This window comes from Phascolarctos cinereus, unplaced genomic scaffold, assembly GCF_003287225.1.
Source record: "Phascolarctos cinereus isolate Bilbo 61053 unplaced genomic scaffold, phaCin_HiC Scaffold_4;HRSCAF=312, whole genome shotgun sequence".
Taxonomy (NCBI): Eukaryota; Metazoa; Chordata; class Mammalia; order Diprotodontia; family Phascolarctidae; genus Phascolarctos; species Phascolarctos cinereus.
The window spans coordinates 701,557,914-701,571,971 of NW_027555847.1; the positions used below are offsets into that span (position 1 = coordinate 701,557,914).

General features: G+C 51.0%; 2 protein-coding genes across 14 annotated transcripts in view; one reads left to right on the forward strand and one right to left on the reverse strand.

The window, feature by feature from the left end:
• The window catches only part of TPCN1 (two pore segment channel 1), a 54,005-nt gene extending 45,180 nt beyond the window's left edge, over nucleotides 1-8,825 (forward strand). For 3 of the 4 annotated variants that reach the window (XM_020978090.2, XM_078154330.1, XM_078154331.1), the window contains 9 exons: nucleotides 637-708; nucleotides 1,192-1,281; nucleotides 2,509-2,624; nucleotides 3,514-3,560; nucleotides 4,029-4,097; nucleotides 4,239-4,323; nucleotides 4,519-4,658; nucleotides 4,896-4,976; nucleotides 5,580-8,825. In XM_020978090.2, coding sequence (XP_020833749.1) covers nucleotides 637-708; nucleotides 1,192-1,281; nucleotides 2,509-2,624; nucleotides 3,514-3,560; nucleotides 4,029-4,097; nucleotides 4,239-4,323; nucleotides 4,519-4,658; nucleotides 4,896-4,976; nucleotides 5,580-5,702 — 823 coding nt within the window. In that variant the 3' untranslated portion in view covers nucleotides 5,703-8,825. The remainder of the gene's footprint in view (nucleotides 1-636; nucleotides 709-1,191; nucleotides 1,282-2,508; nucleotides 2,625-3,513; nucleotides 3,561-4,028; nucleotides 4,098-4,238; nucleotides 4,324-4,518; nucleotides 4,659-4,895; nucleotides 4,977-5,579) is intronic. The other variant, XM_020978089.2, reaches the window with a different exon arrangement.
• Nucleotides 8,826-9,459: 634 nt separating this feature from the next.
• The window catches only part of SLC8B1 (solute carrier family 8 member B1), a 31,289-nt gene continuing 26,690 nt past the window's right edge, over nucleotides 9,460-14,058 (reverse strand). For 3 of the 10 annotated variants that reach the window (XM_078154340.1, XM_078154332.1, XM_078154333.1), the window contains one exon: nucleotides 9,606-10,105. In XM_078154340.1, the coding sequence (XP_078010466.1) occupies nucleotides 9,911-10,105 (195 nt within the window). In that variant the 3' untranslated portion in view covers nucleotides 9,606-9,910. Of the gene's footprint in view, nucleotides 10,106-14,058 lie in introns of all 10 variants that reach the window. The other 7 variants (XM_078154342.1, XM_078154337.1, XM_078154338.1 and 4 more) reach the window with 6 other exon arrangements.

Sequence of the window (14,058 nt, forward strand, 5' to 3'; positions counted from 1 at the left end):
CTCCCTTTGTTTGAGGCCCTGCGCCTGTCCTGGGGTGACACATGGGTGAGAAGGAGCCCAGCCCTGGCTTCAAGATGTCTGCATCTGGTAGAGGTGTGAGGTTGGGCTTCTCGTGGGTTCTGAGCCTCACTGATGGAGGCCTGTCTCCAGCCAACCCGGCCTGTCGCTCCTGTCATCCCCCTGTTACAGGGGTCCTTCACCCCTTGGGCAGCCTGAGGACCCCTGCTCAGAATCATGACTTTAAATGGATAAAATACATATGTAGACACTTAAAAGAAATCAGTTAGATTGAAATGCAGTTATCAAAATCTTAAAAGTTCCACGTTCGTGCACCTAACCCCCCCGCCCCCGGAAATGTTGGTTCATGGACCCCAAGTCAACAACCTCTGAACTATCCCCTTTGCCCTGGGAATTTCACGTGGTCAGGTCTTGTATGGCCATCCCTTGAGTCTCCCAACAAGCCCAGCCTTTGAAGCAGGTAAGTTGTACTGAACATGCGCCCTCCTCATCCCTTTCCTCACACAGATGAGGAAATGACGGAGGTGGGTTAAACTGTAGTGACCTTTGAAAGAAAGGGGGCCAAGGCCATGTCCCCGTGGATCTAGAAAGGATTCATTCATTCTCTGTGTCTCTTAGGTTGTTTAAATTGAAGAAGAGGTACCGGAATGTGCTGGACACCATGTTTGAGCTACTCCCCCGCATGGCCAGGTACTGCCCCCTCTCTGTGCTCAGACCAAGGAGACAGGAGGGGAAGCGGGGCAGGGGTGAGGGGGGTTGGGCACAAGCACCTGTGAAGGCCTCAGGGTTTCTGGCTCTCAGTGAGTGGTGTCATTGACCTCTCCATGTTCTCCCAGAAGGGGAAGGGGGCAGGATGTGGGCTCCCCCTTGTCCATCACCAGTGAGTCTCCATTCACACTGGGGGGATGTAATACAGAAAAGAGGCCACCACTGTGATGTGCCTAATCTTAAAGTTATCTCGCACCCAGCACCTGGGTAACAGGCCCTCCCCATGTCTTTGCCTCAAGGCTACAGGGGAACCTATGGGCAGTCAGTAGAACTGGTCAGCCGCAGTCTGAATTTGGTTCTTTCCAGTTCAGTGAGTAGGGAGCATGTGAAGGGTCCAGCAAAGCTGGCCTTCCCTGCTGCTTCTCCAAATCACCCTGTGGCCTGTGCCCTTTCTCTCTCCCTTAGCCTGGGCCTCACCCTGCTCATTTTTTACTACTCCTTTGCCATTGTGGGCATGGAGTTCTTCTGCGGGATCCTGTACCCCAACTGCTGCAAGTGAGTATGTGGGGTTGCCCTGGCCGTGGCAGAGGCCGTCACCCCACGGGCCCCAGGGGAAGCCCCCCTCCTTTGGAGGAATCAAGCCTGAGCTGAAACTTGGCCTTGGAGCCTGTTTTCCATCAGGGCACCTTGGCCTGGAGGTCCCCTGGGACCTTAGCAGGCTCCTGTCAGAAGGGCCTGGGCCTGTGGGGGGCCCCCACACACAGCTGGCACTTACATGTCCGGGAATAGCCCAGGGAAGTTTGCTGGGTGACAGCAGGGAGCTGGAGCCAGGCCGGCGGCTCTCCTCGGCCCTCCTCAGTCTCCAGGCAGTTTCTTGGAGTCCATTTCTGGGATTTCTCTCCCCGTTGCCCCTGCAGGCCACAGTGTTGGAGGCAGCTCAGGGCCCAGGGTTCTCCAGCCCCTGGGGCCTGAGTGTCGCATGCCCTGGTGCCAGGTGGCTTGGCACGGGCAGTTGGCAGTTGTAGTTCCTGGGCCCGAATGTTGTAGGAGTGTTCTAGGACTCAGAACTCCAAGAAAGGGCTCAGGCCTCCTGAGAGATGACATCTCTCTTCATCCTACCCCTCTTTTTCTTTATCCTGTTGTGAAACCCATTGAATTTGCTGTTAGTGCTACTGAAATGTTCTCTTCTGGGTTTGGACTATAACCTCGGCTTCTCCTGAAAGCAGCACAGTGATCCCTGAGGGGATCCAGCAGCCCTCCTGCGAAGGGTCTGATCCAGAGATATCCATGAGGGAGCAGGCAGGAGGGTGAGGTGAGTTCTTAGAGGCAGGCGCAGGGCGGCAGAGAGATCTGTGGAGGGGGATCTCCACATCATGGAGCTCTCCCGTGTCCCACGTGAGGAGCCGCGTTTGCCCTGCAGGGAGCAGAGCTAAGAGCCCCCTTAGAGCAGGGAGCCGGAGAGGAGATGCCTCTCTCTCTTCTCCCCTTGTCAATTCCTTCTTCTGGTAGCTGAGAGAGGGACTGGGAAGGCGGAGTCATGGGAGCAGCTGAGACAGACTTTCGGGCTTGTTCATGACTCTGGAGGCTGCCCTTGGCGTCCGAGGCAGGTAGGTAAGAGCAGCCAGGGGTCCTCCTTGACACCGGGTGCAGGGATAAGAGGGAAAGGGCCCAGCAGCGAGAGGCGCCGAGTGACCGAGGATGTGGCTCGGCCGGCCGGCTCCAAGGCAGACCGTGCTGGGGCCTCTTCCCCACCCGGCCCGCTGTTCTTGCTTCCCCGTCCAGCACGAGCACAGTGGCCGACTCCTATCGGCAGATCAACCGCACGGTGGGCAATAAGACCAGCGTGGACGAGGGCTATTATTATCTCAACAACTTCGACAACATCCTGAACAGTTTTGGTGAGCTCAGCAGTGACAGATGTACACCAGCCGTGAGCCACGCAGGCGGCTGCTGCGGGACCTGCCCCGGGTTCTCTCCTGGGCAGGCAGGGTCCGTGCGCTAGGGCCAGGGGGTTCTCTTGGAAGAAGAGGTAGAGGAGAGGCCCAGGAAGGCTGAGATGGGATGAGGATGGGGGGAGAATCAGGGCTGGAACGCAGGGCTTGCGGACACTTGCAGCCGTTGCCAGCCCTTGGCACCTGTCCTGTAGGAGGCCAGTCCTTATGGGAGAAAAGCACCCTTGGGCGTTGGGAGAGGTCCCCCAGGGCCATCGTCATGGCTCTGAATCCTGTCTCTGATTTCCCTGCTGGCCCTCCTGTGTTAGGCTAGGCTCGTGCCCAGCCTGGCTGTGCTCTGGGCTGGTGTGAGGAAGGCCCTGTGCTGTGATGGGAACAGGAAAAACACTCCTTGAAACTGGAGCCAGTTTTTATTTTTGATGGAGGGGGCATGGTGATTTCATTTATGTGAGGGACTCCCCCCCCCCACCACCACCAGTGCACACTCTGCCATCAGACCTCAGCAGGCTTCCCGGGGCACTTGGACATGGACTGATTTGGCCAGTGCGTGTCTGAGGCTGGCTCTGTCCGTGGAGCTGCCCCACCTCTCGAGCCAAATGAGGCTTCCGCATGAGTGCTCACCTGCATGTTCTGTAGCGTGGAGCCCTAAGGCTGCCATCGAAAGAGAGAGCCAATGTGGGGAAGGTGGGGGGCTCACTCTCTGCACGGTCTGCTGTGTCGGTAGAGAAAGGCCTGAGAGGAAACAGGGACAGCAGGTAGCAGGAGGGGAGAGGGCTGGCCTTGGGAAGGTTTGGCTTGACCCAGGATCTTTCCTTTTGTGCGCCGCCCATGGCAGTGACCTTGTTCGAGCTCACAGTGGTCAACAACTGGTACATCATCATGGTGAGTGCCACTCACGCGCCCGGGGCCCTTGGTCACCCCTTCCTTTTCCACGTCCACTAAGCACTGGCCCAAGGCTCTGGCTCCAGGGTCAGCCAAAGATGGCTCCGCCCTGGACTGGTCAGACAGGAGCTCAGTGTGCCAAGGGCCATGTGTCTGCCAGCCTCCGAGCTCTTCTTGCTAAGCCTCCCCTGATGAGACCTTCCAGTGGCTCCGCGGTTGACGCTGAGGGCCTTTCCCCCCTGCTCCTTTCCCTGATCGTCCAGAAGAGATTTCCAAGTGGAGATCTCATTACCACCCTCGCTCGTGCCGATCCTTCCTCTGGCTGGCTGCCCAGAGCCGTAGTCCAGGCCACAGAGCCGTTCTGGGGTGCTCACTGTGCACTGGCCTGGGCCAGGGGCTTGGGGGAATGCGGGTGTCACCGGCCCTCCCCAAGGGACCTCGTGGTCTGCTTCTCCCCTTGGTCTTCAGGAAGGTGTCACCTCCCAGACTTCCCACTGGAGCCGCCTCTACTTCATGACGTTCTACATTGTGACCATGGTAGGTTCATCTCTCTCCCCCCGCCCACATCTCCTTCATTCATGGTGCTGCGCCCAGGAGGCTGGAGGGGGGATGGCAGGTGCGTGTGGCTCTGCCCAGCTTGCAGGGGCCTCCCTGACCCTCTCTGCATCCCCTGGCCAGGTGGTGATGACCATTATTGTAGCCTTCATCCTTGAGGCCTTCGTTTTCCGCATGAACTACAGCCGGAAAAACCAGGACTCTGAAGGTCAGTGCCAGGCCTCCGAGGCCCTGGGGTCTGCCAGCTGCCTTTTATACCCAAAATCCAAAACCCCCAAGAAAGCAGGGCCGAGGAAAGAGGCCAGAAACCCCAGGAAGGAAGGTCCCTTGCCCTTTGGCCCTGAGCTGGGAATGGAGCTGGCCCCTGCTTGAAGCTCCTCGTGTCTCTCTCCTCCTTCGGCAGTAGACAGTGGTATCATCCTGGAGAAGGACATTTCCAGGGAGGAGCTGATTGCAGTCCTGGAGCTCTATAGGCACACCCAGGGTTCTGGTTCTGACATCTCTCAGCTGCTGAAAACCCGCTTGCTGATGGACAAGTACGGGGTGAGTGAGTGCATCAGCTGAATGCACCTGTGCTGTCTGCCCCAGTCCGTTGCGCCTGCCGGGTGGGGCAGAGACGGCGACATCTTCCTCAGCTAAGAGCCAAAAAGTCTCGCCTGCAAGCCTTAGAGAGTTTAGTCTGCCGAAGATGGGACAGGGGTCATCGGGGCCTCAGAGATTTCCTCCCACCACCCCCATAGCACAGGCCCTCTATGATGTTCGGCCTTTTCTTCCTTCAAGCAAAACTCGGTGGTGTTTCTGGGAAGAAGGTCAAAGACCAAAAGTGATCTGAGCCTGAAGATGTACCAAGAAGAGATAAAGGTAGGCATGAGCATGCTGACCATCCAGGCCACAGCCCTGCCTCTGCCTCTGCGTGTGGACTGGGCGGGGGCAGAAGGGCGGTGCAGAGGGAAGAAGAAAGAGTGTAGGGAGTGGGGTCAGGAAGACCTGAATTCATATCCTGCCTTAGGCAGTCCCTTAGCCTAAGCCTTAGTTTCCTCATCTGTAAAATGGGGATAATAGCTCCTGCCAGACAGGATCATTGTGAGGACCTGCTGAGATAATAAAGGTAAAGCGCTTTGTCAGCCTGAAAACATGGTGGTGGTGGGGGGGAATGCCAGGGTCATTACATGGTGCTGCCACAGAGGAGCGCAGCCCTCGGCTGAACAAATGACCATTGTTGCCGCTGGTCAGACGTAGTGAGGCCGACACCTGCTCACACTCAGTTCTGCCCCTCTGGGAGGTGGAGCATGGACAGGGAGCTGGGCTGGGGCAGCTCTTGGCTCCCTGCTGGGCTGGGGCAGCTCTAGGCTCCCTGCTGGGCTGGGGAACCTCTTGGCTCCCTGCTGGCCTGGGGCTCAGGGGTCTTCCTCAAGCCCTCCCACTACATGTAACCTTCAGCCCCCTCCTTTCCCTCCATGGCAGGAATGGTACGAGGAACATGCCCGGGAACGGGAGCTGTGGACCAGGCAGGAAGGTCCCGGCACCGTCCTCTCCCCATCCCAACAGTGCCCAGGAGGCCGGCCTCGCTCCCAGACCATCATCTAGCCAGCCCAGCTAACAGAAGCCATTTCTTCTATGCAATAACAGAGTAGTATTATTTTACAATAATCTATTGAACTATGTGGGTAAAGTGGGGTTAGGTTTTTAACCTCCTTGTCCTCACTCTCCCCGTTTGTCCTAACTCCAAAAGTCAGTAACTTTGGAAGAGCAACCCAGCATGGGCCCCCCTCCACTGAGATGACCCTAAGCTGCAGAATAACCCTTTTCTTTTAAAAAAGGACCCACTCGTTTTGAAAATGGGCTCCCATCCCCTTGTCTGGGCTGTGCCCATCGCCCTCTTCCCTGGACAGATCGCCCCAATGCACACAGACTCGGGGGCTGATCTGACACTTCCCATCCTCCCATATGCCTACCTGTGTTTCTCTGTCTCAATTTAGGGACAAAACCACTGAAAAAAAAGAGACAGAGCCCAGGGCAGGAGCTGGGGGGTCAGATTTTCTATATTGTTGATGACAGTGTCCTGCTTGTTGAACAGCAGGTGCCTGGGCATTGTGTGAAGGGCAGGCAGGGAATGGATTCACCCAAGTGCTCAGGGAAAGGCCAGGATGTCGCTCTCTGGGGAAACTGAGGCTCTTCCCCAAAAGATTCCATTTCAGTCCTGTTGCTGAAACTATCTCCCATTCGCTCAGCAAAAGACAACAACGAAACAGCCCACAGAGGCAGGAGCCACCTGCTCTGCCCACCCCATGCTGCCACTGCCACCACTGCCACTGCGGGTCTCCCACCTGTGTGTGGGGAGGTTTCCTTGCCTGGCTTGTGATGGGCTAGACCCCACTTCTTGGGGGCCAGGCCTGTGGAGGGAAATGCCCAGGGAAATGGGGCCAAGTATAGCGGATGGGCCCTGGGACATCTCCCAGGAGTCATTTTTTCTACGTATTCCCCAAGTTCAAGCCTGTTGCCTTGTAACTGGACTGTGGCCCATCGAAGTAGAGAATGGAAAAGGAGCCTACTTCATTATGATGTTTGCTTCATTGCAGTCTGGCTAACTGAAGTCTGGCTGTGTTTTCATTAATAATGTTTGTATAGAATTATATTCATGTGTGTATATATCTATACATATGTATCATATTCTCCTTAGAGAAGAAAGGGGATAGTCAGAAAATTAGCCTCATGTTGGCAACTGGATTATAAGTTAGCACCGACTGTCCCGAGGATGACCTGGCATGGGGATGCTCTCACCCCAAGCTGCCCAGCCTTCTCTCTCCCACTGTGGAGAGTGACTGACCCAAGAGTTGAGCCTTCCACTCTGTCCTTAAGCATGTGTGCCATAGCAGTAGAGTGGAGCTAGGAAGGATTCTCATAAACTCTTCATTCATTTGCTAAACTGTTCACTCATTTCCCGGGCATCACCTTGGTTCCCTAGCATTGGGGTTGGAGGCAGCTTGACTGTGTTAATTCCTTCTTTGAGCCAGGGAGAATCGTGCGATCACAGTTGACAAGGTAGGAGGGACCTTCCTTGGTTCACCTGGTCCGGCTGATGCTCGGGTCCAAAGCAGCCTGTGTTCCCTGGGTGCCTAGGCCGTCCCAGAGCCCCTCCTAGGTGACCTTACCAGGATGCTCCCCGAGCCAGGTCACCCAGCCTGGGACAGTCTGCAGCAGCAGACTTAGGCTGTTTGGAAGCTGCTGCTAGTCTCCTGCTTCTTGTCCTCTTGGGCCTGGGAGCAAGGGTTAGAGGGGCACTTCCTGGCAGAGGAAGAAGGAAAAGCAAAATCTTCCAAAAATCTGTGTAGAAAGCAGCAGCTGGTCTCGGGGTTTCAGGCCCCCATCTTCCTCCTGCCACTGCTGCCTAATTGGACGTGAAGAGGGTGAGCATGTTTCTTCCTCTGTGTAGTCATCTCATTGACGGGGAGTGAGTGGGCAGCTTATGGGGCAGTGTGGTCTTTCTCCCCAGAGGGGACAGCTGCTGGCAGCAGCCAGGCCCCTTCCCATCCCACCATCCTCTGACATCATCTCAAGTGACAGGGGGCTGGGCCACTGGGTTTTTGTCCTGGAAACCAAACTTGCCCTTCACATGGGAAAGAATTCTGGGTTGATTAACAAAGTTCCCTCCCTTGAGTCTGGGAGTGGGAAAGGCTGTTGAGTCCTGCAGAAAAGAGCCAGGATTGGGGACCCAGAAGATCAGAGGGGCCTGGTTCTTCCCTGGCTGTCTCCTTTGGTGCTCTCAGGCCCTTCCTAGCCAGTCTAGAGGGACTGATGAAACAACCCCACCCCTAAGCCCTCCCAAAAGGAAAAAACACAAAGCTAATCCAATGTTTGTACAGTGGGTAGCTGGGGCCTCTTGTGGAATGCGTAGCCAACCCTGTGGGTTTCTGGGATGTACTGAATTCTGGAGATGAATAGAATTGAGAAAGCTTAGAGCAAAGCTGGAGACCACTGGTGGGTCTTTGCACCTCCCTCAGCCCTGTAGGTATTAGTGGTGTCCCTGCCCCACCCCTCCCCTGCACAGAGCTAGAGCTTAGAGCCCGTGATATGCCTGGATGTGTGATTCTTTAGTGATGTTGAAACTCTGGTGCCGCTGGTCTGCCAATGGCAGGGCCAGTCCAGAAGACACTGAGCAGTCTGGGCCCAGGAGGACTTTAGAAATGCCTGAGCCACACCGGGACTGGGCAGAGGTAACCAGTGGTTGTGCCGTGGTGTCTGTTGACCAGGTGGGGAGGGGTGGGGCTGCCTCAGTTTACCACTGCAGAGCCTTTGGCACAATCTGCTTGGGTGCCCCGAGTTTTCAGGTGTCCCAAGTCGAAGCAGGAATTGAAATAGGTTTAGTTTCAGAGCCGGAGGGGACCAATGCCCTCCTTAGCTGTGGACGTGGGTAACTTGCCCATGGATACATGGCACGTCTGTGGCAGAGCCGGGACTTTTGTCCCTGGCTTGCTTTGCACAAATTTGGAGAGAATACCTTTGGGGTAAAGGTATCTTCTCCTGTCCCTCCTTGATCCCCCCTCCCCTTTGCCCCCAGCCTTACTCAAAACCACTGAGACAATCATTTTTTATGGTCAAGAGAAGCACCATGAGGTTTTGTACATTGGAAATTTGTTACCTAAATAACCCATCAGTACGAGGGTCTCTAGAACTTAGGCACATTAATAAAAGGATACTCTGCTTTGTAAAGACGGCTCTGGTCTTGATTTCGGGGATGGGGTGATATTGGTGGGAGGGAGTTAGCCTTTACCATCACTGCTGGAGGATGTGGAGTGATGTACGCTTCTTCCCTACCCTGCCCTTCTCCTTGCATGTTTAGCCCCTCCTTCCTGGTGGCAGCCGGGGCTTCTGGTCCTGAGAATTACTCTTGGAAATAGGTGACACAGTGGGTGGAGCACCCGGCCTAGTGTCCAGAAGACCTGAGTTCGATCCAGTCTCAAGAGACTTATTAGCTGTGGGCTCCTCGGCAAGTCGCCTAACCTGTTTGACACAGTTTCCTCATCTGTAAAATGGGAATAATCACCACCTACCTTGCTCAGTTATTGTGAGGATCAAATGAGGTAATATTTGTAAAGCACTTAGCACAATACCCAGCACATAGTAGGTGCTTATAAATGCTTGCTCCCTCCCTCATCTTACAGATAAGGAAACTGATTCCCCCAAGGTCCAGAAGTAGTAGGCAGCAGAACAGTTTTGAACTAGGGTCATCTTGACTCCAAATCCAGCATTCTCTCCACTGCACCCAGGCTGTTGAGCCCCTGAACACTTCCACAATGATGACTGGAGACCCCCAACCCAGAAAACACACCACTCTGGCCGCAGGGACACTGAAGGACTTTAATTACAACAGGTCTTCAGGCCTCAGGCCTGGACCCGGAGGTGAGGGTGGATGTCCCTGAGTTGTGGATGTCTTGACTCCTTGAGTCTGAAGATTCAGATGATGCTTTAACAATGACAAGGAGAGCAGGAAAGGATTGTGTCTGTTTTCTTCATGCTGGGGCACCGTGCCCCAGGGCAGCTGCCTCCAATCTCCTACAGCAGCTAGGCCTGCTGGCTGACCACCAACCCACAGGAGACACTTTTCAGTCCCAGATCCTGTTCTCCATCCCATGGGATTTCTGGCTTCAGAGAATAGAGTTCCATCTCTTCTTCTCCCTTTGGTGGAGAGAAGCACCAGTAACCACTGCTTGGGGCTCACAGACTTGCACTTTCACCTCCAGCTCCCACCCGGAAGAAGGAGGAGCACCCTTTCACCTAACCTTGGCTAGTGTCCTTCACCTAGCTCCGTGAATCACCCCAAACTCTGTGAGTAGCGCCACAATGAGGAAACTCAGGTAGAAGAAGAGCAGGCAGAACCCATAGACTTTGTTCAGGTGGAAGCACTGGAGAGGCACCGAGATTAAGGAAAACAGCAGACTGAGCCCCAGGGCTCCCGCCAAAACCCACACCAGAAGTCCCTCAGACTCCAGCTGGAAAGAGACAAAGGTCATCAGGAGCACATTCAAGTACCTATAGGTAGTACTAGGTAGAAAAACCTAAAAGAGAAAGTGTATACTTCTATCTCCTTTCATTGCGGGGTGAGGGGTGGGGTTGGTCTAATATTACATCTACTATATGATACAGTCAATGTGTGTGTTAATTTTATTAAACTGGCTTTATAGTTTTTTTAAATAAATTTTTAAAACAATTTTGATTCTGAATTCTCTCCCTCCTGCCCCTTCCCTATCCATTGAGAAGGTAAGAAACATGATATTATACATCTGAAATTATGCAAAACATTTCCTATTAGCCATGTTGGGGGAGGAAAAAAGCAAGAAAAATAAAGTAAAAAAATATGCTTCAATCTGCACTCAGAATTCATCAGTTCTTTCTCTAGAGATGGATTACATTTTTCATCTTAAGAACTTTGGAACTGTCTTAGATCATTGTCTTGATCAGAATAGCTAAGCTTCACAGTTGATCATCATACAACATTGCTATTTCTGTGTATGCTGAACTGATTTTTAAAGATTTTCGGTTATAAGGAATAGTTTCTGGGAAGGATCTACAGATCATTCTACATTAGTGCAAATAATGAATCACCACAAAGCGGTCACATTATTCAAATATGCAATGTGATATTTCCTTTAGGCCATAACCAGTTACCATATTTTATTCTTGTTCAGTTATTCAGTCATGTATGACTCATGGACCTATGGACCACAAGCACACCAGGCCCTTCTATCCTCCACTATCTCCTGAAGTCCAAGTTCATATTCATCATTCCCATGACACCATCCATCTCATCCTCTACCATCCCCTTTTCCTTCTGCCTTCAATCTTTCCCAACATCAGAGTCTTTTCCAATGAGTCCCATCTTCTTATTATGTGGCCAGAGTATTTAAGCTTCAGCTTTAGTATTTACCTTTCAGTGAATAGCCTGAATTAATTTCTTTAAGTATTGACTGATTGGCTCTCCTTGCTGTCCAAGGGATTCTCAAAAATCCTTCTCCAGCACCATAATTTCAAAGCACTGATTCTGTGGCACTCGGCTTTCCTTGTAGTCCATACACCACCACACACGCTACTGGAAACACCACAGCTTTCACCATATGGACCTTTGTCAGCAAGGTGACGTCTCTGCTTTTTTGTATGCTGTCCAGATTTGCTATAGCTTTCCTTCCAAGGAGCAAGCATCTTTTGATTTCATGGCTGCAAGCACCATCTGCAGTGATCTTTGAGCCCAAGAATATAAAAGCTGACACTGCTTCCATTTCTTCTCCCTCTGTTTGCCAGGAGGTGATGGGACCAGTTGCCAAGATCTTTGTTTGTTTTTTTATGCTAGGCTTCAAGATAGCTTTTGCTTTCACCCTCATTAAGAGGCTTCTTAATTCCTCTTCATTTTCTGCCATCAGAATGGTATCATCTGCATATCTGAGACTGCTGCGATTTCTCCCAGCAACCTTAATTCTGACTTTTGATTCACCCAGTCTGGCATTTCATATGACGTACTCTGCATATAAGTTAAATAAGGTGGCAGTATACAGCTTTGTCCTTTCCCAATCTTAGACCAATCAATTGTTCAATGCTTGGTTCTAACTGTTGCTTCTTAGCCCACATAGAGGTCCCTCAGGAGACAAGTAAAATGATCTCGTACCCCTATCTTTTTAAGGTATTTTTCTGGAATTCCCTTGCCTTCTCCAAAATCCAGCTGTTTTGCTGATTCTCGGTTCACATATCACTGAAGCCTAGCTTGCAGAATCTTAAGCACAACCTTGCTGGTGTGGGAAATGAGTGTAATTGTTGGTAACTGAACATTCTTCGGCATTGCCGTTCTTTAGAATTAGGACATAAACTGATCTCTTCTAATCCAATAGCCATTGTTCAATTTTCCAAATTTGCTGGCATACTGAGTGCAACACTTTAACAGCACCATCTTTGAGGATTTTAAATAGCTCACCTGGAATTCCATCACCGCCACGAGCCTTTTTGCTGGCAACGCTTCCTAAGGCCTACTTGACTTCATTCTCCAGGATGTCTGGCTCTATCTAGATCTGTAACCGCACTAGTGACGTTAAGTTCTTTTGTATATTCTTGTCACCTTTTCTTAATCTCTTCTGCTTCTGCTAAATTCCCACCAGTTGTCTTTTATCATGCCCATTTTTGCATGAACCATTTACCCTTGATATCTCTAATTTTCTTGAAGAGATCTCTTGTCTTTCCCATTCTGTTGTTTTCTTCTATTTCTTTGCATTGCTCATTTCAGAAAGTCTTCTTGTCTTTCCTTGTTATTCTCTGGAATTCTGCATTCAGTTAGGTCTATCTTTCCCTTTTGCTTTCTTTCTTTTCTCAATTATTTGTAAAAGCCTCATCAGACAGCCATTTTACTTACCATATTTTACATAACTATAACTTCAGATAGTGCAAATTCAAACACAAATGACCACTTCAGGGGATTCGTATTAATTGGGACCTGGCTATATTCAAAAATGAATATAATACAGGAACCTAAAGCACCAATAAAAATTTGATTAAATTTTAAACTAAGGGTATGCCTAACAGGTGCCATAATAAGCAGGGCTTGGTATGTAGCCCACTAGAATGTAGGGAGAAACATAAAGCCACATGGTCCCGGTTGAGTAACTTTCCTATTGAGAGACAGACCCATGAAGAGACTGAGAGGCTGAGTGACTTGCCTGGGGTCACACAGGTACTGTCTGAGGCTGGATTTGAACTCAGGTCTTCTTGACCCCAAGTCAAGTACTCAAGCTGCCCCCTAGCTGTCCTTGAGTATGAGGATGAAGATGGAAGGCATGACTGATCTTCTCAAGTAGCTATGCAGAAGAGGCATGTTTGGTGGAGCAGTGGGCAGAGGGAGCTGAGAGACAAGGTAGCTTCCTCCCAAACAAAGCCACCTCCCATGGTATGGGTATCCCTGTAGAGGGAAGTGTGTGGGCGAGTGGGAAGACTTCTCATGGAGGGTCTTCAAGCCTATGCTGGGTGACCCCTTGTTGGTGATCCTTTGGAGAGGAGTTTCATTCAGGTGTAGATTGAGTTAGGTGGGCTCTGAGGTCCATCCCTCCAGACCCAGAGAATCTGTGAATTTGTGATGCGGCAGATATCAACAGATACGAGTTCAAAACCAGCCTCAGATGCTCCCTAGCTGTGTAACCCCGGGCAAGTCACTCTACCGCTGCCTGCCTCAATATCCCCATCTGTAAAATGGGGGTAATAATAGAGCCTACCCCCCAGGGTGGTTGTAAGGATCCGGTGAGGTGATAATTGTAAAGCACTTAGCACAGTGCCTGGCACATAGCAGGCGCTACATAAATACGAGCTATGATGAGAAGGAGGATGTTTGGCTCTATGTGCCTCAGTACCCTTCCTTTTTTCTTAATTATTTAGTATTTTATTTCCCCCAATGACATGTAAAAACAATTTTTAACATTTGTTTTTAAAATTGAGTTCCAAATTCTCTCTTTCCTTCCTACCCTCCCCCATAGTCATGCAAAACTTATTTCCCTATTAGTCTTGTTATAAAAGAAAACATACCAAGAAAAATAAAGTAAAAAAAAAAGTATGCTTCAATATCTATTCAGACTCCATCAGTTCCTTCTCTAGGGATGGATAGCATTATTCCTCATGGGCCTTTTGGGATTGTCTTGGATCACTGTATTGCTGAGAATAGCTAAGTCATTCACAGTTGATCATCATACAACATTGCTGTTACTGTAGACAATGTTTTCCTGGTTCTGCTCATTCCACTTTGTATCAGTTCAGGTAGGCCTTTCCAGGTTTTTCTAAGAGCATCCTGCTCATCATTTTTTTTTTGCTTTTTTTCAATTTTTTTCTCATCATTTCTTATAGCGCAATAGTATTCCATCATAATCATATACCACAACTTGTTCAGCTATTCCCCAGTTGATGGGCATCCCCTCAGGTT